Here is a 24,118-nt window from a genome sequence, read left to right as displayed (position 1 = left end):
GATGAGTAGGAGTCCCATGATCAGATAGAGGAATGAAGCCGAGTTCCTTTATAAGGTTATGGAACTCCAGGTTGACTTGCAATATCCCTATCGTGTAAGTCAAGGGGTTCTTTATACCTTATAATACATGGTCATATCATCACCTTTCCCACAAACCCCCTAAATCTTTGGTGCACAGTGCTTTCAGATGAAACAGAGAGCATGTTTGTAAACATGAACAACAACAAAAAATATTTTTAGTGCAAAATTAAACACATCTTAAAAACTGTTAAATATTTTTGGAAAAAGATGTTAAAATCAGTTTACAAGAAGTAATTTTTTTTAAAAAGCAGGTAGCTAGAAATGTGTAGAAACATGCAGAAATATCCTAACTTTTCTATAATTACCTAAGGAGTGCAGAAAATAAACATGTTGCGATAAACATCCCATTTCTGCACCTCACAGTGAAAGCAGAAAAACTAAGTAGAAAGAAAAGCAACGTTTCATTTTGGTTCTTTAAACAGCTGCTTTAATTTTGGTCCATGACCTGACCTGCCTTTACCTTGGCTGCTAACAGCAGGCATTATGATGGCAGAACTCAACTGTAATAAGTTATTACAGTTGAGTGAATACAACAGTTCTTTATAATAAGGGACCTTGTGGGTGACAAGTCACCTATTATAAAGAAGTTAGCGCAAGAACATCTTTTTATTTTACATTTGCTGTCTCTGAGCAAGGCAGTGGGGCAACGCTCTTCCATCATTGCGGAGGAGCCGCCACTGCTAATTTCCAGGGAGAAGCTTGAAAGTTTGCAGAACCCTACCTAATGCAACAATTTTTCATGGGGGTTGTACAAAGACGAGCTATGTTGAGATGAATGCTTGTTATTTGCTATATGTGTAACATTTGCATGAGTAATTAGGCCTATTTTGTGATTCAACTAAATTTACTAAGATAAAAATGCAAGTGTATATTTCCTTTCATGTATATTCCCTCCTACACCTATGTGTTAAGCTCCATTTTTTGCTATTCACCATTTCCAAGGAGAGATTTACACCTAGGTGTGGATTTACATGTCTTCAATGAAGGCATGGAGCCTCCTGCAGCAAAATGTACTAGTATAAATTTACTACTAGTACTTTTTCATCTGTTGGGGAAGTTCTGTAGTAAGGGATCTCTGTGTATAGTCATAATCTATGAATAGTCCCGCCCATGTGCGGGGACCCCGGAGCAATCAAAATATCTCTTAAGCTGTCCTGCATTTGCAAACCTGCAAAGACACTTAAGAGACAGACAAAAATAATACAGCCTAATTACAACACGGCTGCACTGGCCAGCACTTCCTCTGAAGTGAAAACAACAGCCAAAATAAAGTTTAAATGTCATTTTTATTCACATCTGACATGTTCCTTTATTGTATCACACTCCCTTCACCAAAATCCCTTTAAACAATAGAGAGGAAGGGGTGGACAGACAAGCCCTATAGGCTGTCATTATGTGTCTGCTAAAGGGATACCGTGCCTTTAAGAAACTCTCCAGAGACCCCCGGTATCCCAGGATGCACAGCCCAAGCAAGTTACTTTCAGTTCTTTTTTCCGGCTCCTGCTAGCAGGACCCTGGAGCTTGAGCTCTACCCTTTTGGGTGGATTATTTGATTAAATTTGGATTTTTTGGATAAATAGTGTTTTCATTCGACGTCTAGAGCCTTTGTCTACTACTGCCTGCAATCTGGAGCAGTTTTGGCCCACTCTTAGCATGGCTTTGTTCGATAAATGCCCTGAGTGTGGGAGGAAAAAGGCCAAGACGGACCCACATGATGTTTGTATCCTCTGCTTGTCGTCCTCACATGTCCCAGCTACATGTGCCATGTGTAAAACCTTTTCAAAAAGGACCCCGAGGGACAGGGAGAAGATTCGTCTTCAGGGACAGGAGCAGCAGAGGACCGGTGGGACTTCGGGGCATGGAGGGTCTCCTTCCCCCTCCTCCGCCCATGCTTCAGCCTCTGGAGGGACCTCCGGACAGAGCAGGGAGCAGAAACGGCGCCTACCGGCTGGTAGGTCGCATTCGGCGTCGAAGGCGACGACGTCGACGGCGAGGGAGAAGGCACCGGTATGTTCGCCGTCGATCCAGGGCTCTGGGTCGCGGCAGCCTCGGCGTTCGACGTCGAGAGAGGGGCCGGCGAGACCCGGGACCGGGGCGCCGTCGCTGACGTCGACACCCCATCGACGTCGTACCGAGCCCCATGGCGGACTGCACTCGCCGCCTTCGCCGTCGACCCATGGCTCGACGCTGACGGAGTCGACGCCGAGATCCCGGCGCCCGCCGTCCAGGCGGAGAAGATCGCCGTCGAGGCACAGGTCGCCGTCGAGGCACAGGTCGCCGTCGAGGCACAGGTCTCCGTCGAGGCACCGGAAGTCGACGTCGAGGCACCGGAAGTCGACGTCGAGGCGCCACAGGTCGCCGTCGAGGCACCGGAGGTCGACGTCGAGGCACCAGAGGTCGACGTCGAGGCACCAGAGATCGACGTCGAAGCAGAGGTCGACGCCGCGGCGACGGAGGTCGAGGAAGCATGGTTCGACATCAAGGAGGCGTGGTTCGACATCGAGAGGGCGCCCTCAAGACTGCTGAAAAAGTACAGGGCCCCGGACTCGGACCCGGCGTTCCTCAGGGTGGATCCTCCCCCGGACTCTGTCATTGTGTCGGCGGCTCGTAAGCAACACTCTACGACGCCTTCGTCCACGGCCCCTCCGGATAAGGAGAGTCGTAAGATGGACTCCTTGGGGAGGAGGATGTGCTCCACGTCGGCCACTATGATGAAGGCCGCTAGCGCCTCCGCTCTGTTGGGTCGCTATGACAGGTCTCTTTGGGACTCCCTGCAACAGTTCGCTGCCTCCCTGCCTAGAGAGAAGAGGGAGGACTTTCAGGAGGTGCTGAACGAGGGCATGATGGTCTCTAACCAGATCATCAGTGCGGCGGGGGATATATCGTTGCTGGCGGCCCATGGGTACTGCCACGGCATACACATGAGGAGGCATTCCTGGCTGCGGCTGACACTGCTCAAGCCTGAAGCGCAGCAGAAGATCGCCAATTTGCCGTTCTCCGGCACGACGCTGTTCGGGTCTCATGCGGATGACGAGATGGCCCGCATGAAGGCCGAGGCGGAAACCCTGAAGGCAGTGGGGCTGGAGAGGCCCAGGGAGCAGAGGAGGTCCTTCCGCTCCTCTGGCAGGCGCTATTCCAAGCAAAGGGGTCAAGGGCGTCAGTCGGGTCACCAACTACAGCCCCAGCAACAGCAACAACAGTTCCCGAGGCAGTCCTTTCAGAAGCGCCAGAGGGGCAGAAGACAGCATCAATCCTCGTCGGGGAACAAAGGCCCGGCCGGGTCGAAGCCCTGAAGGGTCACTTCCCCCTCATCCGTTACCCGCTCCGGTGGGGGGAAGTATTCAACACTACCTGGCAGAGTGGAGGACAATAACTCAGGACAAGTGGGTGCTGAATATTGTTTGCAATGGATACAGTCTTCGTTTCACCAGCCCGCCTCCACAGATTCCACCAGTGCGCTCTCCCTACATGGTGTGGGAGCTCCAGCGGGAGGCGGACGTTCTGTTGGCAAAGAAGGCCATAGAAGCTGTTCCTTTGAGGCAAAAAGGAAAAGGTCTTTACTCCAGGTTCTTTCTCGTCAGAAAAAAGGACAAAAACGAGTTCAGGCCTATTCTGGATCTGCATCAAGCAAACAAGTGGATCCGCAGAGAAAAGTTCCGTATGTTGTCCCTGCATCAGATTTACCCTCAGTTGCATCGAGGAGACTGGCTGTGCGCCATCGATCTGCAGGACGCTTACTTCCATGAGCCGATCGCACTAAAGCATCGCAAGTTCCTGAGGTTTCTGGTAGGCAACAACCATCACCAGTATACAGTACTCCCGTTTGGGCTGAAGTCTGCCCCACGGACGTTCTCCAAGTGCATGGCAGTGGTGGCGGCACATTTGCGGCAGAGCAAGGTGTTTGTGTATCCATACCTGGACGACTGGCTGATCAAAGCATCCACATACCGGGAAGCCCAGTGTCACTTCAGCAGGACGGCTGCCTTGCTGCATCGCCTGGGACAGCACATCAACATGTCGAAGTCAGTGCCGATCCCTGTGCAGTGTCTCCAGTACTTGGGGGCCTCAGTCAATACCTTGAACGCAAGCGTGTGTCCTTCGGAGGAGAGACGCTTATCGATCCGTGGGAAGGCCCTACACCTCCTCTCAGCCCACTCTCCTACAGTAAGGACGGTGTCTTCCTTGCTGGGGTCGATGGCTTCATGCATCTTTCTCACCCCCAATGCACGTCTGCATATGAGGCCTCTGCAGGAATGTCTGGAGGACCAATGGGACCAGAGGCGGGGGCGTTGGGAGGACAAGATTCATCTGTCCCAACACGCTCGCCAATCTCTGAAATGGTGGTGCTCCTCAGAGAATGTTTGCAAGGGGACTCCTTTCCACAAGGATATTCCGGTCCAGACCATAGTGACCGATGCGTCTCTCCAGGGCTGGGGAGCGCATTCGGGCCCTCTTCAGATTCAGGGGATATGGTCGCAGACGGAGATGACTTACCACATCAACTTTTTGGAACTCAGAGCAGTACACTTGGCCCTGAAGGCGTTCCATCCCTCCTTCACGACGAACTCCCTGCTTGTTCAGATGGACAATACTACTACCATGTACTACCTCAACAAGCAGGGGGGCTCCCGGTCACGCACGCTGTCTCGGGAGGCACAGACGATCTGGAATTGGCTGGTGGCCAGGAACCTGACGATCACGGCAACCCATCTGCCGGGAGTGCAGAATGCCCAAGCCGATGCGCTCAGCAGGCTCGTTCAAGAAAATCACGAGTGGGTGCTAAACGACGACGTGCTAAGAGACGTCTTCGCAGAGTGGGGCACTCCAGATATCGATCTGTTCGCTACGGCAGAAAACAGCAAATGCCGCGACTTCGCGTCCAGGTACTACCAACCAGGGACTCTGGGGAATGCCCTATGGATCAGCTGGTCCAACAGCTTTCTCTACGCCTTTCCGCCCATTCCCCTGATTCCGGCGGTGCTGATCAAGCTGTCGCAATCCAGAGCCAGGATGATCCTGATTGCTCCAGAGTGGCCGAGGCAATGGTGGTTCACCGACCTTCTTCACCGGTCTGTTCTGCCCCACAGGCGCCTGCCGTGTCGGCCGGACCTTCTCACGAAGTTCGGAGGGCAGATGGTTCACCCCAATCTCTCGTCCTTGAGTTTGGCAGCATGGCTCCTAAACTAGTGCAGTATGGACACTTGAATCTACCCCAGGACTGTATGGAGATTTTGAAAGAGGCGAAGAGACCGTCTACGAGGACTTCTTATGCCTATAAGTGGAAGAGATTCTGTTTATGGTGCAAGGCAAAGGACATTGACCCTACATCCTGTAAAGAAGATGTTATTTTGCCTTATCTGCTGCAGTTAGCTCAATCTGGGCTTAATTTTCAGTCTATCAAAGTTCATCTTGCAGCTTTGACTGCGTATAGAAAGGGCCCTTCCCAAACCTCATTTTTTCAAATCCCTGTGATTAAAGATTTTTTGGAGGGTTTACGTAAGGTGTTTCCCCCTGTTAGACGACCTTCGCCACCATGGGAATTAAACGTGGTGTTGTCCAGATTGATGAGGGAGCCTTTTGAGCCTATCCATAAGGCTTCTTTGCAGCATTTGTCATGGAAAGCTGCCTTCCTTGTGGCCATTACATCGGCCAGGAGAGTAAGTGAAATTCAGGCTCTGTGTTGTCAAGAGCCGTATACTGTGTTCCATGCTTCTAAAGTGGTAATGCGTACTCATCCTAAATTTTTGCCTAAAGTGATATCAGATTTCCATGTAAATCAAATGATAACTTTGCCTACATTTTTTCAGCATCCCTCCTCTCCGGCGGAGAGGTCTCTGCATTCACTAGATGTGTGTAGGGTGTTGAAATTCTATCTAGATAAGACAAAAGACATCCGCAGGTCGGATCAACTGTTTGTAAATTATGGTTCAGTAAGAACTGGTCTAGCTACCTCAAAACAGTCCATCTCTAGGTGGATTGTGTCCTGTATTCAGCTTTGTTATCAGAAAGCTAATAAGACGTTAGGGGGTAAGCCTACAGCGCATTCGACTAGGGGCAAAGCAGCTACTACAGCTTTGCTTAGGAATGTTCCAATTGCTGACATTTGTAAGGCTGCCACCTGGAAGTCGGTCCATACGTTTACAAAGCATTACTGCCTGGACTCTGATGCTAGGGCAGATGCGCAGGTTGGACAGTCTTCGCTGAGGAATTTGTTTGCACAGTAGTTTGTTGGTGTTTGGGTCTTACTCCACCGCTGTTTGTTGGTTGGGATGGGCTTGCCATTCTATTCATAGATTATGACTATACACAGAGATCCCCTACTACAGAAGGAGTAGTTTCTTACCTGTAACTCCAGTTCTGTAGTAGGGGTATCTCTGTTATAGTCATAAGCGACCCTCCCTCCTCCCCGGTGGAGTAATTCTGACAGTATCAGGCCTGTTGTTATACACCTTTAAAAAGAACTGAAAGTAACTTGCTTGGGCTGTGCATCCTGGGATACCGGGGGTCTCTGGAGAGTTTCTTAAAGGCACGGTATCCCTTTAGCAGACACATAATGACAGCCTATAGGGCTTGTCTGTCCACCCCTTCCTCTCTATTGTTTAAAGGGATTTTGGTGAAGGGAGTATGATACAATAAAGGAACATGTCAGATGTGAATAAAAATGACATTTAAACTTTATTTTGGCTGTTGTTTTCACTTCAGAGGAAGTGCTGGCCAGTGCAGCCGTGTTGTAATTAGGCTGTATTATTTTTGTCTGTCTCTTAAGTGTCTTTGCAGGTTTGCAAATGCAGTACAGCTTAAGAGATATTTTGATTGCTCCGGGGTCCCCGCACATGGGCGGGACTATTCATAGATTATGACTATAACAGAGATACCCCTACTACAGAACTGGAGTTACAGGTAAGAAACTACTCCATCTGCTCCATTGGGGCAGAGATTATCCAACAGGAAATTCTACAGAAATGTATTAAAGTTTGTTATTTAACAACAAATATGTTATTATATAATATAAATTCATTTTCATTATTTATCATTAACCTTAAAATTATTTAATTCAATTTTTTAACATATTACCCCATCAAATAAAATACATGTTAAAGAAAATAATTTGAGGATAGTTATTCAATTTAGAACTATTAATTAAAATAAAAAAATTGAAAACAGACTCGTCCTCACTATTATTTTAACTTTTTTAAATAGCTAATAAAGTAGGTTAAATGTTATATATTTAACTAATTTAAAAACATTTAATTTAAAAAAAGGGTTAAATGTTTATTAACATAAGTTTATTGTTATTATGTTTAAAAACAATTATTATGTGTACTTTTTATCAGTTAATGTATATGCACTGTGTAGTTACAGTTAAATCAGACTTTCCATAGCAAGTTGGTTTTTTGCTTTGCTATTAACCTTAGTGTCGTTTGACGGATCTTAACAAAACTTTGAAAAAAGGTTCAAACATCTCAGCTCCTTCCTGGAAAAGTTTGGGGTAATCTGTCAAGCAGGGGCCAAGAAAAAGGGGTGTCCTAAAGTGCAATTTCCCCCTGCAAATTCTTTAGGAATTTAATAACAGCAATACAAAGAAAATGGCTGAACACAATTACGCCATATTTGGCATTAATATCTGGACAGTTGGTTCCATGGGACTTTCACAGGAGTCCCACAGGAACACAAATTAAAAAACTGACTGTAACCTCTGCTCTAAAGTAACTGAAACAAGGGAATACCCTATTACTTACCAGTAATCTTCATTACTTCTGGTCCCATTGTCCTCGTCCTATTCATTACTTATGGAGATAACTTTCTTCCAGACAGAAAAAAGAACAGAGGAATGCTGGGATCCCTACCCCACCCCCTCCCATTGGTAGTACTTAACCAGCACTTACCCAGCATTCTGCCTAAACTACCAAGCCACCAACAGGAATTCCGGACAGGGAGGGAGGGGCGTAATGAATGCGATGAGGACAACGGGATCAGGAGTAATGAAGAATACCGGTAAGTAATAAGGCATTATCCCCAGGTCCCTCCAGTCCTCGTACCATTCATTACTTATTGAGTATACCAAAGCCAGAAACCCAGCCTTCCGAACTCCCAAAGAACAACCAGGACACCACACCGAAAACAGCATCCCAAGTGAAGCAAAAGAGAGAACTATAGGAAAAAGAGGCAGGAGCACACAGCCCACAAAACTCCCTACAAAACAACAGGGTTGCACCCCATATAACCAGCAGGAGACTACCAAGGCAAATGAACAAGCCGCCAACCCATGACACCGCCACCCAGACAGCTGCCAACCCACACCGGAACACCCTGAACCAACAATGGAGGATGAGCACCCGCCAAGGAAGCACCAGAAGCCAGCAACAACTGAAGGACAGCGAAGAGGCCACACACGGAAGAAGACCCACAGCGTCCAGATACACCAGCAAGCCAGGAACAGCCCAACAGGGACACAACCAAGGGCCAGAAGAACCAGAGCACTGGAAGAGAAGGTATCAGCGGCACCAATATGCAGGCAACCACAGAAAAAAGGAGAAGCAGGGCACCCAGGCTCCACCTACCACAAACCCCCAAAACCGTAAAGCGGAAGGGGGCCAGCCATGAAGGGCGACAAGGCATGGACAAACAAAACCAAGACAAGAAGTAGGCACCCCACAGAGACCCCATGGCCAAAGGCAAAGCCCAAGAGGGAAAATGGAGGCAGAAGCAACCACCCCACCACCAGGAGGACCAGAACAGATGCCGCACGCCACAGGGCATGGAAAACCCGCAAGGAGAAACACCGGGCCACCAGTCTGCCTCACCAAGCTGACTCACAGACCCAGCAGCAGAACCAACAGAGAGCATGCTACACAGACACCGGAAGAAACGCCCAACAAAGCTGAAACAAAAAACACACAACACCCCCAAAAGCAAGCTGAGGGGAAGCAAGGGAAGACCCAACAAACCCCTGCCCCAACCAGGACACAAAGGGTGACAGAGCCCACAACGGGACAAACCCCAACACCACCAGGGAATCCCACAGCAGACCAGCTAAAAAGAGAAGACGGCTAGCCAACAGGGCATGTCACAGACCCAGAGGACCAACGAAGGGCAGGGCCACACAGACCAAACTAGGAAAGGAGGAAACATCGACCAAGAGCAAGCCCCCACCAACCTGACAGAGCCTGCCCCCAAAGATCCCAGAGGATACCACCAATGAAAACCCCCAGAGGAAGACCAAGTGCCAGAGCAGGAACGTCGAGCACCAATCACCAGCACTGATACAGGACGACCACCAAACACCCACACCGGGAGAAGGAGCCAGAGCCAGGGCACAGACACAGGGCACCAAGCCCAGACGGAGGCACTCACAAAGAATGCAAGGGAGACTGGGATACCACCCCAGAACCCTGCTCAACAAAATCACAGCTGCGGCCCGGAAGCATTCCCGACAAGCATGGAAAACCCGCAAGGAGAACCACCGGGCCACCAGTCTGCCTCACCAAGCTGACTCACAGACCCAGCAGCAGAACCAACAGAGAGCATGCCACACAGACACTGGAAGAAACGCCCAACAAAGCTGAAACAAAAAACACACAACACCCCCAAAAGCAAGCTGAGGGGAAGCAAGGGAAGACCCAACAAACCCCTGCCCCAACCAGGACACAAAGGGTGACAGAGCCCACAACGGGACAAACCCCAACACCACCAGGGAATCCCACAGCAGACCAGCTAAAAAGAGAAGACGGCCAGCCAACAGGGCATGTCACAGACCCAGAGGACCAACGAAGGGCAGGGCCACACAGACCAAATTAGGAAAGGAGGAAACATCGACCAAGAGCAAGCCCCCACCAACCTGACAGAGCCTGCCCCCAAAGATCCCAGAGGATACCACCACTGAAAACCCCCAGAGGAAGACCAAGTGCCAGAGCAGGAAAGTCGAGCACCAATCACCAGCACTGATACAGGACGACCACCAAACACTCACACCGGGAGAAGGAGCCAGAGCCAGGGCACAGACAAAGGGCACCAAGCCCAGACCGAGGCACTCGCAAAGAATGCAAGGGAGACTGGGATACCACCCCAGAACCCTGCCCAACAAAATCACAGCTGCGGCCCGGAAGCATTCCCGACAAACATCAGAACACCAGCCACCTGAAAACCAACCATAAGAACCAGGCAACTAGAACACCCCCCCCCAACCAGACAGGAACAGGCAGGGGAAGAACCAGAGGCCAGAGCCCAGCAAAGCACAACACCCCACCAGGAACGAGGTCAACAACAGGGTCCCACCCAAGGAAAACCAAGGGGCGGACACCACCAGCCCTGAACCGGACTGCACCGAACCAGGACACAGCCACCAGAGAGAAACCAGAGTGGGGAGAGGGAAATGCCAAGGCCACAAAGGTCAGGGGAAACCAAAGCCCAAACAGGCACCACAGGGAACACCCCGTCTCAAACCCCACACACCAAGAATGACGCACCCTGTCAGAGAATGTATCACTCATATGTATATATGACATGAATTATGCCCATGCAGCATATACATCAATGTTAGCCTAAGCCTCCAAACATTAGGCTTGACAGGCATTCTCTAAATCCTGCAAGCTTTTTAATAATGTTGAAGGAGCATATTAGCTTATGTCAAAATAGATTCAGATGCAACCAAAATATGAGAAAATGTATCTGTTGTGATTGTCATCGTATTGCCCCGCTTGAATGTCAAACTGTAAAAGTCCCCTTTTAAACCATTATTGAGGTATTTTCAAAAACGGAATAGCACAATGTGATCTGATTAGCATGGGAAAAGCCAGAAAAGATCATGGGTGGCAGGCGATCCCCCAGCACCAGCAATGAGGAAGGCTGTGCCTTAGAAGAAGAGCCTGCATTTAAGGATGTGATTATAATTTTCACAAATACAAAGCTGTGACTCCAAAACTGACCCTGTGTACATTGAAGTTGGTGTTCTCCACACAGACCTCAGGAAAATGTATGACAGAGTAAAGCAGATGGAATCTTCACTCACTAAACCAAAGGAGGAGGGGTCGTCATGGTGCTCCACAGAAAATTCCTTTTTCAAAGAAAGTGTGACTGCACAAGCAAGACCTTAAGACACAGAGGGAAGATTTCACTAGAATAGTATTCGACTGGGGGATGTGGGGGGTACCGACAAAAAGCATAGGGCCCAGGAGTAGAATGTTTAGTTGAGAACTGGATACTTAATCATTTGAAAACCAAGAGACTCTCTAATGTATTCTCATAGAGCACAGGTGCCAGTGCTGCGACCTGAACTGCCACCATATATGATAACTTGCATCTTTAACCACTGGAATCGAGTGGCCTCCAGAAGACAAGAAGATCCAATGTATGAGAACATAGTCATCAAAAAATACCCAGACTTTAAGTGGGCTCTACAGAAGCATTGCTGCTTGTTTGATAAGGTTAAGAGATGAGTTAGAGTTCAAATATATGATGCTAGTCCCAGCATAATCGTGGCAGGGAAGTCAAGGAACTATACCTCTCCCACAAACACCTGTGATTGGATTGAAGAATGGAGCCCTGCTGGACGTCAGCCCCCTGGCAAGGCAGGTCAATGTGTGTACAGACTACGCATATGGGAATAATGCTAGCAGAAGCTGGGGGAGAGCAGCAGTTGACAGAGCTGTGTAAGCTGTGACTGATCAGTGATCTTGAGAATGGGGTAAATGTATAACCAATGTTATCATGGTGTGACACTTGGTAAAGACTGGGGCAATGCCTAACTGAAATTATACTCTACTTGTTCTGAATACTGCAGGTTGAGAAGAGTTGTTGAGTTAGTAAGGGGTAAAAGGCTCCCAGAAGATTGGTCTGGCAGGTATTTGTGTTTCTGCAGCACGAGAACCTGTAGTATCAGGCAAACAATCAGATCCGGCCAGGGATTGTCAGGAACACATTTATATTTGTAGTAGGTTTTTAGTACTCTTTCCCCAAAAAATTTGCGCACACAGCAGAAATCCACACTGTCATTTTAAAAGGCTTTATAAAAATGCTAAAGCCACGTTTTAGTGCAGAATGTATGTGAAAAATATTATTGAATGTAGGGAAATTATGGTGATTAATATAAAAGCACAACATAAATAATAGGAATATTGAGAGCATATTATGTAAGAATCTTGGATGGAATGGTTTCTTTCCTTCTTTTACCTTATGTCTATATTAGCAGTACAATTTTGCCATAAATAAGAGTTTTCCAGATGGCACACATGCTTACCTATTGTTCTAGTCTGCCGCTTACCCTTGTTCAAGGATGATTCTCACCTCTGTTATGTCGCTGTTACAAAAACAATGTTAAGTTTGGAGTAGTGGAGTGTTGAGATCCACATGGTTTTTCAGGGTTACGCGTTAAGAAGTATGTCCACATCAGATGTATTAAAGGTAATATCTCTCCCATGAAATAGATTATAGTGTGACATGATCAATATTACCATCAAATATATTTTGTGGGAGATGCTACCCACTGCTCCTCTGACTCAAGTTCCATAATGAACACAATGTATGTCTTATCTGAGGAACACAGCACAAAACGGTGCAGAAGGATCGTGTGACCCATCCTGTTAAGGACAATCAACCAGCATCCTTCCTACGTCTGAAAATATGCACATTGTCTAGTTGGCAGCCTACAAGAGGTAGAATAAACCCAAAAGATAGTGCGTCAGGGTCATGTTACCCATTCTACTTTGGACAGCCCATCAGCAGCCTTCCCTACCTTCATTTATGATATCTGGCACTCAAAACAGTAGAAGCGTTCAATCTGGAGCCAACAAGAGGCAAAAGAGCACTAGAAGACACCATGAGACAGTTATGTGACAGGTTTCCCTCAGACAGACAGAGTCCTTCCTTAATTCCAACTGCCCTTCCTGACACTGAATGCTTTCAAGTTGTCCAGTCTGGAACCCTCAAGCGGGAGGAGTGGCACATAAGACAGTGCAGAATGGTCACGTTATCCATTGTAATCAGGACATCCAATCAGCCTCCTGTCCTGCCTTCAGCCACTCTTTCCACCCTAGAAAGCCTTACAACTGTTTTATCCAGAGAATACCAGGGGCATAATATCTCCAAAAGTCAATGATGGGGGGGGGGAGCAGATGATCCATCTCATTCAGAACAGTCAATAAACATCCTCCCCTGCCTCCAGCAGCCCTCCACACTGCTTAAAGAAACAATCTCTCCAATCCAGAGCATAAAAGTGGCAGGAGCTCCCTAAAAGGCAGCTTCTGAGAGTCATCTAACCCATCATGCTTGGCATAGCCAGTCAGCATCTTCCTGTGGCTGCAGGTTTTCTTCCTGAAGCAGAATGTAAATAATATTTGCAACCCAGAGCCTGCAGGTGGCAGAAACACCTCATAAGACGATGCAGCAGGGCCCATCACCCATCCCACTCAGGACAGCTAATTGGTGGTCTGTTTTTGCTCCAGCTACCCTTCCCACTAATGAAAGCCTAACGTTTTGTTTCATGTCTTAGCGCTTGCTTCTACCAGGGCACATGAAGAGCAGGGCCAGAATGGTCTTTGGGCCAAACCTCCTGCCTTCAAGCAAGTCACCTACATTAGATGAGTTAGGAGCCATAAACCATATGATATGACTACACTTTGACAAGGAAAAGGTCATACTTACACAACACACACCCATAACCTCATTGAAATCCCACTAATAAGCATACATAATCAACCAACAGACCACCTTCTCATGGTCACCAGCGCATACTCTGCAGATCCATATCCCCCTATGATACATTTTTAGAGCTCTTGGAAACAAGGCTCAATAGATCTTTTATGGACCTCAGGCAAGTACAGACCAGTTTCCCAACTTGAGTGGAAGAAACAGAGAATCTGTAGTCCTTGCATCTCCCACAACTTACCTGAAGATAATACGTATTGCTAAAAGAACAAGGTAGTAATTGAGAGAACACAATCTTAACGCAGACTGTTTTTCATAGACAGTCTCTGAAATCTCCAAAGTTCCTCTTTCTACAAGAGGATTGTGAACACATTTTATAAAGTATTTTTAACTTTTTTGTGGGTAAAATTAACTCTGTGTTTGATGATGTAAGGTTTAGAATTCCCTTTAAGAGCGCATTAAAGCCGAAATCTACGCAGTCATCACACCTTCCTTTGTTAAGTACACCCATCAGACATTCCTCAGACACTTTAATCTCACTGGAGGTTCAAGCGCTAAAAAATAGAACAATCCCTCTACATGCTCACCAGCACCCTGAACATCAAGTAATACTTATATGTGTCTACAAACTCGATTTTCAACATCCTGTACTTCATCCTCAGTCCAATGCAAGCCCCTGATATATTTGGAATGGACTTCCAATTTTGCCTTCTCTTCCTCCATCCATTACACTACAGTAAGGTCAACCAAAAAGAGAAAAAGAAACATACCACTCGTTCAAGGAGTTTGCCTTGGCCTCTTTCCAAAGAAGAAGTCCTCAGCCTGCATCATATGTCAACATACTTCTTGACATGTACAGCACCACCTTAAAAAACCATGTAGACCTCAAAACACTTGTTGGACTTAGCCATTTCTGCAAACCTCAAACTTTTGCCTTCACCCTCCTGTTCTCTGAAACCGTATTTGTTGGTTTTAGGACTGCACAATTTACGACTGCTAACCAGTGCTTAAGTGCTTTTGCTCTCTCATTTAAACATGATGAAACTGGCTTACACCCTATTGGCACATTAAATTCACTTGTAAGTCCCTAGTAAGGTGTTACTAAATGTACCTAGGGTCTGTAAATTAAATGCTACTAGCGGGCCTGCAGCACTCATTGTGCCACCCAATTAAGTAGCCTTTTAAACACGTCTTAGGCCTGCCATTGCAGCCTATGTGTGCAGTTTTAAACAGACATTTTGACCTGGCAAAATAAAAATGTTGCCAGACCTAAACATTTTAATGCATATACGGCAACCTTAAGGTATGCCCAAAATAGCCCACTGGGCAGGGTACTCTGTATTTAAAAAAATGGACATGTAATTTTAGATTTTACATGTCCTGGTAGTGAAAAACTCTTAAAGTAATTTCTCATTATTGCAAGGCCTACCTCTCCCATAGGATAACATTAGGTTAACTGATTACATTTAATAAGAGATACATTTCAATTGGGAGCAAGTAGGAATGTCGAGTTTGGTGTCTAAAGAATTGTAATTTGAAACCATCTTTAATGGTAAAGTCAGATTGTAAGTCACAATTCATAAAATGCCAATTTTAAGTTGGCATCTTTTGCTCCCTACCATTTGGTGCCTGCAGCATGTATCCTGGTCTTTGTGTACTGCTCTCAGACAGTGGGACAAAGGGGGAATAGGCGTTGGCAGAATACACCATCTCTGACTTGATAGGGTGGTAGAGGTGTCATCTGCTAGACTTGCACATCACAAAGACTCTGCCCCAGCACATTCACAAAGGGTTTGGCACTAGTTTCTTGTAGCCTCAGACAGCCTGGGGCCATGGCAGGGAGGCAGGAAATTCAAAGCACTTCTGAAACCTCCAGAACCTTCTCCTACTTCACAGCTGGCACCAAGAATAAATATTGGACCCTAAGACCAACTCTGGACCTGTGGATACTGCAGAAGAAGGTCTGCTGTCCTGCTCTGCTGCCAGAAGTCCTGCTACTCTGCTGCCCTTCTGCCCAAATGGCTGAGGGGATGGCTGGACTTGCAACCTTCATCTGAGGCTGAAGTGAACTCAAGAGTCAGCTGACAGACCTCCTGTTCTGAGCTACAGGGACCTCCCTGCATTTACCCAGCTGACCTGCTGCCAGGACCTGCTGCCTAAACGTGTTGTCTGAACCTGCCTGAGCCCTGCAGGCCTCTTCTGGAGAAAGTTCCTGATACCCAAGAGTTGCCCCTCAGGTCCTGGGCCCCTGGTGAGGCATCGGTTGAACACTTTCTCAAGGAAAAGGAGAAATCCTGAAGTTTTGGGATCTTTCTGACATCAAACAGGCCTGTTTGCGCCAAGATCTTGCCGCGCACGCCACCCGCAAATGTAACGCTCTGATAGAACCCAACTACTTGTGCTACAGTAGGCAACACAAGATCTGCAATTTGCATTAGATTATCAACAGCCCATGCTGACTGGCAATGTGCATCTCAAGCAATGACCATCCACGATGCCCAACAGGATCCTTGCACTACACCGGCTTACATCCGCAGTGCCGGCCTGCTCTTTGTGCTACAGTGACGACCATCTGTGACGCTCTCTGTGCTCCTCACAGCCTCCTCCACCACAAATGGAACACTTCATAAAGGACTTTTGAAGGTAACTCGTTTAGCTGGACTAACCTGGTCCCTGTGTCCAGGCCATGTTCCATCACAGTCAGATTGAACTTGTGACTTTCATCTGGCCTTGCATGACCAGATACTGGTGAGCGGTGCTTTGTCCTTTCAGGTGCTAAACTTACCTTAAATCTTTGAGATTGCATATCTCAGGTTCTATTGATTGGATTTTCAGCATTTTGTTGGTGGGGATTTTTTTTAGTATTGTGTTTTCACTTTATTGCTCTTTTAGTGCTGCATACATACTTTGCACAATGCTTCTAAGTTAAACCTGACTGATTTTGTGCCAAGCTACCAGAAGGTTAAGCATTGGTTAATTCGGGGTTTCTAATGACTTCACCCTAACAGAAGCTGTGGTTGCTGCTTTAGTGGGGTTTTATCCGCCACTGCAACCATTAACCCAATTTTCTAGAACACCAATACTCCAAACTTAACGTTGAGCGCCATGTCACTCTCATGTTACTTGAGAGAACAAGTACTCTATATCTGCAAACAAGAAAATAAAAAGAGATGGATCAAATTCCATGACAATCTTACCAAACTCAAAAATACTCCACTCTGCATGTAGATCCTTCATTACTTTAGTAAAAGCCACATCTATAACACTACCATCGATATGGTGACCATTAAAAGCAAGCACTCTTCAAGACAGTAGGCACTGCATCAGTTTCCTCTCAGACCCACCAATCCCTCAAACAGTTGAGTAATGTAACCCTATTAATAACATGTTCACCGGGAGGAAAAAGTCAATCCGTAACAACATCAAGAAAAAGGCATAGAGGGACGTTGATTGTGTCTGTCATGAAACTAGTCTACTATGTTGCTATATTGTTCCCTGTTAAATACTGATAGGCCTCGGAGCCATGAAATATGTTCTTTTGTTATTGAACACCTGTCTTAGTTAAAACTGTAATTGTTTGCTTGCATGTTTGTTTGTTACTACAATTTGTAGTTTGTTAATTTCCTATTTTGTTAATTTCCTATTTTTCCTGAAATTGTTTCAACCCATTTCTTAAACGATAGCTCAGTTTTCAGGATGAAGCACTGGATATGCTTCTAGTGAGATAAATTATAACTTCATCAAAAAGGTAAAGCTGCAAATTCATGTTCTACATGCCTTTTGCAACACCAGTCGTGTAGCACGGGTTTCATTGGCCCTAATGCAAGCAAAAAAAATGTCATCCTTCCACCACTGGGTTGTAATAAACAGCCATAATTGGGGGGGAAATGGACACCTCGCATCACCAAGCCCTGGTGCCACTGCATCTGCTGCATCATTGAAGGTTACACCCCCCTGAACACACTGCTTATAATGACATATAACAAGGTATCAGAGGGCATATGGTTTCAAGAAAATCAAATTTAAAGAGACAAATGCTCAACATGTGTTCAAAGTAACACAAAATAATATCATTTGTCAGTGTAGTACGCAGCACATTAAAACATTAGCACAGTGCAATAAAATAAAGCCACCTCACCCTTGGAAGACTGTAGGAATTATAGTTTGCATCATCGGCCATTTACTAGGGGTGTGCGGAATTTGCGTAATCGCGTTACGCAAATCTCCGCGAAACGGTAAAAAATCTCCGCGAACACGCGGAATTGCTTGTTCGCGATGCTTTTTTCCTGTTCACAATCGCTGTTTGCGTGCTCGGGGAGAAATATCTCGCGAACACGCATTTTGAGAACGCGAACAAGCAAAAAATTTCGCAAAGTCGCGGAAAGCAGAATTTGGGGCAATTTCGCGTTCTCCGCGGAACGCAAAATTACCCAAAATCCGCTAATTCTGCGAGCGGAACGGAATTGACCGCCCAGGCCTACCATTTACTCCATCACTGATATGAGTCAACGAAAAACGCCCCCCCGTGTGAACCCATTTTAAGGTCGAATTATATGAATTATTCATTACTTTGCTAATGAAGCACACATTCAACTTCTTGTTACTCACGAGACTAATGCAACTGTTGCTATGGAGAATGGACAATAGCGATTTTAGGGGCACACAGTGAAGCTCTTACATTTCTTTATGCACCTTCAAGAGAACACTCTAAATCCATTCCACTAGTACACATTTTATCGACTGTGCATATTTTTTCAAATTGGTTCGACATTCAAAATGAAATAATCAAGTAGCCTGACACTGCGATTTGTTATTTTATGGCAATAATTGTATAGCACTTGCTACCCCATATGGGATGCTTAAGGGTTTACCCACATGAGTAGCATGCTACACGTGTAGTGTGTGTGTTTGGAACGATGTTGTTTTAGTTTTGATCCTATTGGGAAGTGTTTCATACGTGATGACAACAGAGGTGCAGTTGAAGAGACAGACCCGCAATTTATGGCTAAACATTCTGTGCGTGATAACAATTTAATGAATCCATATTTTGTGGTGCAATATAAACTCCTTAATAGCTCCTGTGATGTATTTTCTTATCAGAGCCATAGTCTGTTGCCAGATCAGGTCTGTTTGAAGACATTTAAATTTCTAGGTACACGGTCAAACACAGAACTTAAAGAGGAAACGTTCTCACTAAAGCAGAATCCCTCGTTTCACTTTTCGCCACCTTAAGTGGAACAGATTCTTCAGGTAGTTAGGACTACTAAGTCCGGTGGTCTAACAGACCCTTGTCCACGGAAGGCGATGCATCTATTTCCTGAGTTGTTGAGTGAGCAATTAGGAAGGCTATTTTTACAAATAATAAAATCGGGCTGCTTCCCAGATGCATGGAAAGCCACCTCAGTGCTGCCACTACTAAAGAAACCAAATCTAGACCCACAGGAACCCGGGAACTACAGACCTATTGCAAGAATTCCATTTGCCGCAAAAGTTCTGGAGAAACTATTGAATAAACAACTAGCCCTATTCCTCTCAGAGGTTAATGCCTTAGACCACTCGCAATTCGGTTTTCGAGAAGGACATGGAACGGAAACAGCCCTGCTCACGGCAGTAGAGGAACTCAGGAGTGTACTGTATACCGGAGGAAAGGCCGCCTTGATCCTTTTGGATCTCTCGGTGGCCTTCGACATGATAAACCATGATACACTCCTGATCCGTCTAGCTGAAGCAGGAATTCATATGACGGCACGAACGCTGTTAGCATCCTATTTGTCTAACAGAACGTTCACAGTAGAGCTGGGAGAGGCAAAATCAAAACCATTCAACTCTCCGTGTGGTGTACCCCAAGGTTCTTCCTTAAGTCCCACTCTTTTTAATTTGTATGTTGCACCTTTAGCAGCAATTATAAGGAATTGTGGGTTCCTACCTGTCTCTTATGCTGAATACACCCAAATAGTGGTATCAATCGCAAATAATACCAAAGAGAAGGCAGACATTTTTTAAAACTGCATGATGCAAGTTAATCAATGGATGCAGAGTAATTGCTTAAAGTTAAATGAAGATAAAAGCGAAGTCATGCTGTTAGGGACAGATATGAATATTTGGTCCCCAGAGTGGTGGCCAGATAGTTTAGGCGACTGCCCATCCCCAGTCAACAAAGTGAAAAATGTGGGTGTGATACTGGACAACAAACTGTCATTTGATGCTCAGTCAAACAAACTGGCATCCACCATTTGATACATCCTGAAAATGATAAGGAAGCTCCTGCCATTTATCCTCCTGGATTCTCGTAAAACGGTGGTAACAGCTCTGGCCTTATCAAGGCTAGACCATGGGAACGCTCTGTATGCTGGGATACAGGTTCAGCACTTAGCAAAACTGCAACGCCTGCAAAACGCAGCAGCGAGGTTGGTGTTGGACATTCCCAGGTCTGAGCTGATTGCACACAGATTAAGATCCCTTCACTGGCCTCCAATGGACAAAAGAATAACATTTTAGTCTGTGTGTTTGGCCTATAAAGCCCTTCATGGGATGGGCTCTCAGTTCTTAAAAACTCATTTAAAATTGTATAAGCCATCCAGGAGTCTACGATCTGGCAAGCAAAATTGATTCAGGTGTCAAAATACAAACATGGCAGGTGGGGGGGGAGAAGCTTTCTGCTACATGCAGCTAAGGCTTGGAACCTTCTCCCAATCGCAATCAAAAATAGCCCATCTATACTTTCATTCAGGAAAGAGGTAAAAACCTGGCTGTTTACCTCCGGTTAGATCTTAGTCTTGACAGATCCCTGGTATTCTCTGCATCTACCCAGCGCCAAGACGCCCATGGGCAATCGTGCGCTCTATATATTCATAAATCAAATCAAAATCTTTTCTGTTCCTGATCACGAATATGTGTAACATCATACAAAGGATTGCACAGGGAGCAGTGATGTCTGTTTGGTCCCCATGCGTCAACACTGTATGGGTGTGAAACTGGCTAAAGCCAAACGTGCAGCATTATATCACTCAATAAATTATAGAAGGAAGCAGCACAATATAAAAAATAAACCACTCCACAGCACATTAATAAATCAGCTGCTTGGGTCTAACTAAAGTTTACTTAAATAACATGGTGTCATTATTTCTTGGAAGGCACTGAGTTAGTTTTCAAGTCGTGTCAAGTCTGGCTAGATTGATCAGGAGTCATATTGAGTGAATGACTCCTGATCGAAAGTAAGGGCTTGCGGTACCACAAACCCTTGAATAGTCACCATGGCCACGGGAATAAGGCCTCTCAGAGGGAGTCACTGCGGGCAGGAAGTAAGGTTCATATGCTATCTCTGTAGAACCCCAAGGAGAGGATGGGGTGACCAACAGGTCTCTCTGGCCACAAGAGGTGAGATCTTCTTTGTTCATCTTGGTTGTTCTTTATCTGAGACTCCATTGAAGGATGATACATTCCTTGTAAGGCTTTCTTTATCTCTGCAGGCATTGATTAGAGTTTTCCCTGATATGAGATAGCAGCCACAGGTGATGTATATATTGCATGCATAAGCCTACATTTGCTCCCTGAATGTCTGTTCTTGCTTAATACTTATCCTGCATTGATATTGAATACTCAAGCTCAATGGTAAACACTGTCACAGACTGTTTTGTTGCCTTTCATGATTGCTTTGTCATCCGATGGAGCCAGAGACCAGGGTGGGATGATGCTAGAAACCAACCTACATATATAGCTTAACACAGGTGGGCATCCAGTGGTCAGATGAGAAGTGTTGCAGTATTCACTCAGGAATGAGAATAAGGCCTGTTCTGGGTTATGGTTTATAGCATGAGTGATGCACAGTGTCTTGCTTAACATCTGCATGAACCTCTCAGTTGGTGGAACAGGCATCAACAAACAGTTGAGTAGCTTTAGTGGTGTCAGTATACTGGAGTTTAGTCTCTCTACTACGCCCTCCCTCTTTTTCTGTAAAGCAAACAAAGCATCCTGAAGTTCTGCAAAGCTTTAAAAATGTGGCTATTTACCACTTAGTTGGAACAATAATTGTCCAACCTGCATATATGTCCCATCTTATTTTTGAACAAGCCAAAATAGCATGGTGTTAAGTAAATTAAATATAGAGTATTAAGGTTACATTACACATTTGTGAGTTCATATTCCAGATGTAAAGCCCTTTCATTATATTCTAACTTCTTCCTTGTGTCCTTCATAGCATCACTTTGCTTTTCAGGAAAGGGGTCTCAACAATGCTTCTCTTCATTACCAAACTATCAGGAGAGAGAATTTGTAGATGAAAAACATGAAACACACTGATCATTGATCCTAGATCATACTGTCTGCATGAGTTGTGCATGATGTATATGTTTTAAGGCTAATTATGTTGTATCATTAAAGTATGTTTAGACTGCATTGATTTCCAAGTGTTACCTGCATGCAACATATAGGGGGATTACAATTCTACAAAAATCGCTTTCCTAGTGCATTGTTGAAGGTTTTAAATTGACAACTTTATGACAAAATCATTCCCTCCTTGTATTAATGAATCTTTTTAATCAATTGGTGCAAGGCAGTTTATGTATTCATGTGTATATTATGGAAATCTTATGATCTTGACAAATATTATCCATTAATGTATACCTTGCTATTTCACGTGTATCATGTGTTACATTACTATTTTGAAAACGTGCATTTTTCTATAAATATGAAAATGAAAATGCATGCCATAGTTCAGCTCGAATGTTAGTTCAATATGTTTTAAGCAGATTGCTTTAAGAGATTCCATGAGTCTATGAGCATTATTTTTCCTTTTTTCAAATAGATATTACAGAAAATTTAATTGGAAGCTGTGATATGCAGAAGAAACAACGAAATGGTAAAGCTTTACAAGTTTCCCAGACTATTGACCAAGATCTTCAAAAACCTAGGAGAAAAGATACACCTGCAATCCACATATCACCTTTTGTTTCAGGTACATAATGAGAATCTTGCTTGCAGGCTGAAATTGCATACCTGCATCTGTTTGATTTTTGATTACCGTGTAACAGTGCTCTCAGATAAACATTCTGTCACAACAGTATAAGCATTTACCAAACCTGTATGTTCAAGCCCAGTATACAGATATGCATGTGCCATGTTAGTGAGAGCAGTAGCTGTCTTGCTTAGGAACTCATGTATTGCACTTTATTTAGACTTAATCTTTCTCCATAAAACCTGTGCCCCTCTTGCAGATAAGCAAGATGTTATATAGAGTCCATTCAGCAAATGATTATAGCTTGAGTATTATCGGTTGCAGTCAGATATGTCTTACAAGAAAAATATAACGCACTCCCCAACACTAACCTGGCCCCTTCAAGAGCCACTCTGAACTCGACTGCCAGACTTATCACCGGCTCAAGAAAGCGTGACCACATCACACCTGATCTATTCCAACTGAAGTGGCTTTCCATTGACGGAAGGATCAAGTATAAGATAGCTTGCATGACTCACAATGCACTGCATCAGAATACGCCCATGTACCTGGCAAATAAACTTGAACTATTGGGTGGGAATCAGGCACTAAGAAGTTCAAAGACTCTACTGCTGAAACCCCCAAAGTTAAAAAAGAAGCAAACTTACAACCGCGCCTTCTCTGGTCTTGCTCTGAGAATATGGAACACTCTCCCGCCAAAAATCAGAACAATCCCTTTGTCCTCCTCTTTTAGAAAATAAGTCAAACGCCCGCTCATGAATAACCACTGGACACAATAGTACTGTAACTTCTTAAACTATTTGGAATGACCCTACAACTTTGACCTCCCCTACCTATGATGCAATCTGCTTACTGTTCCAGGTGTTGATGTCCATTTCCATTTTCCTTTGTTTTTGCATAGTTTTCAATGGTTTTCTGCCTGCTCAAGATGAACCAGCAGACGATGTTGTACAGTGCTCTGTTACCTTTCTGGGTCATTAGTCAAAGGCCTGATCATGAATAGCCACTTGAGACAATAGTACTGTAACCTCACATACTATTTGAAATCACCTCACAACTTTGACCTACCCGACCTACGTTGCAACCTAACTATTGCTCAAGATGTTTATGTCTATTTTTCTTTGTCTGTAATATGGTTCTTCTGTTTATATGTACATTTTGATTATGCTTTCCCACTCAAGCTGAACCAGCGGGCAACAATGTACAGCGCTCTGATACCCTGCCGGGTCATGTTGGCACTTTATAAAACTTTTCAAATAAATAAATAAATAACACGTGTATTTGTCAACGGCATTTTGACCCCTTTTAGTTTTATCTCATCGCCAGGTTAAAGAATGCACTACAAATAAGATTGCTGCCTGTAATGATTCCAAAAGATCTGCAAGGCAGAATTAGTAAAGGTGGTCATCAGAATACCCAGAAACGAAAAATGGTAATAAAAAC

The 24,118-nt window shown here is 45.1% G+C and overlaps 1 protein-coding gene across 1 annotated transcript in view; it reads left to right on the top strand.

Annotated features, from left to right (window-relative positions):
- PPP1R17 (protein phosphatase 1 regulatory subunit 17) overlaps nt 1-24,118 on the top strand; it is a 191,722-nt gene that overhangs the window by 27,723 nt on the left and 139,881 nt on the right. Inside the window, exon 3 of the mRNA XM_085606632.1 lies at nt 22,526-22,675. Within this exon, the coding sequence (XP_085462758.1) occupies nt 22,526-22,675 (150 nt within the window). The remainder of the gene's footprint in view (nt 1-22,525; nt 22,676-24,118) is intronic.

The sequence above is a fragment of the Triturus cristatus genome, chromosome 5_2 (assembly GCF_964204655.1).
Source record: "Triturus cristatus chromosome 5_2, aTriCri1.1, whole genome shotgun sequence".
NCBI lineage: Eukaryota > Metazoa > Chordata > Amphibia > Caudata > Salamandridae > Triturus > Triturus cristatus.
This window is presented reverse-complemented; position numbering and strand designations above follow the sequence as displayed.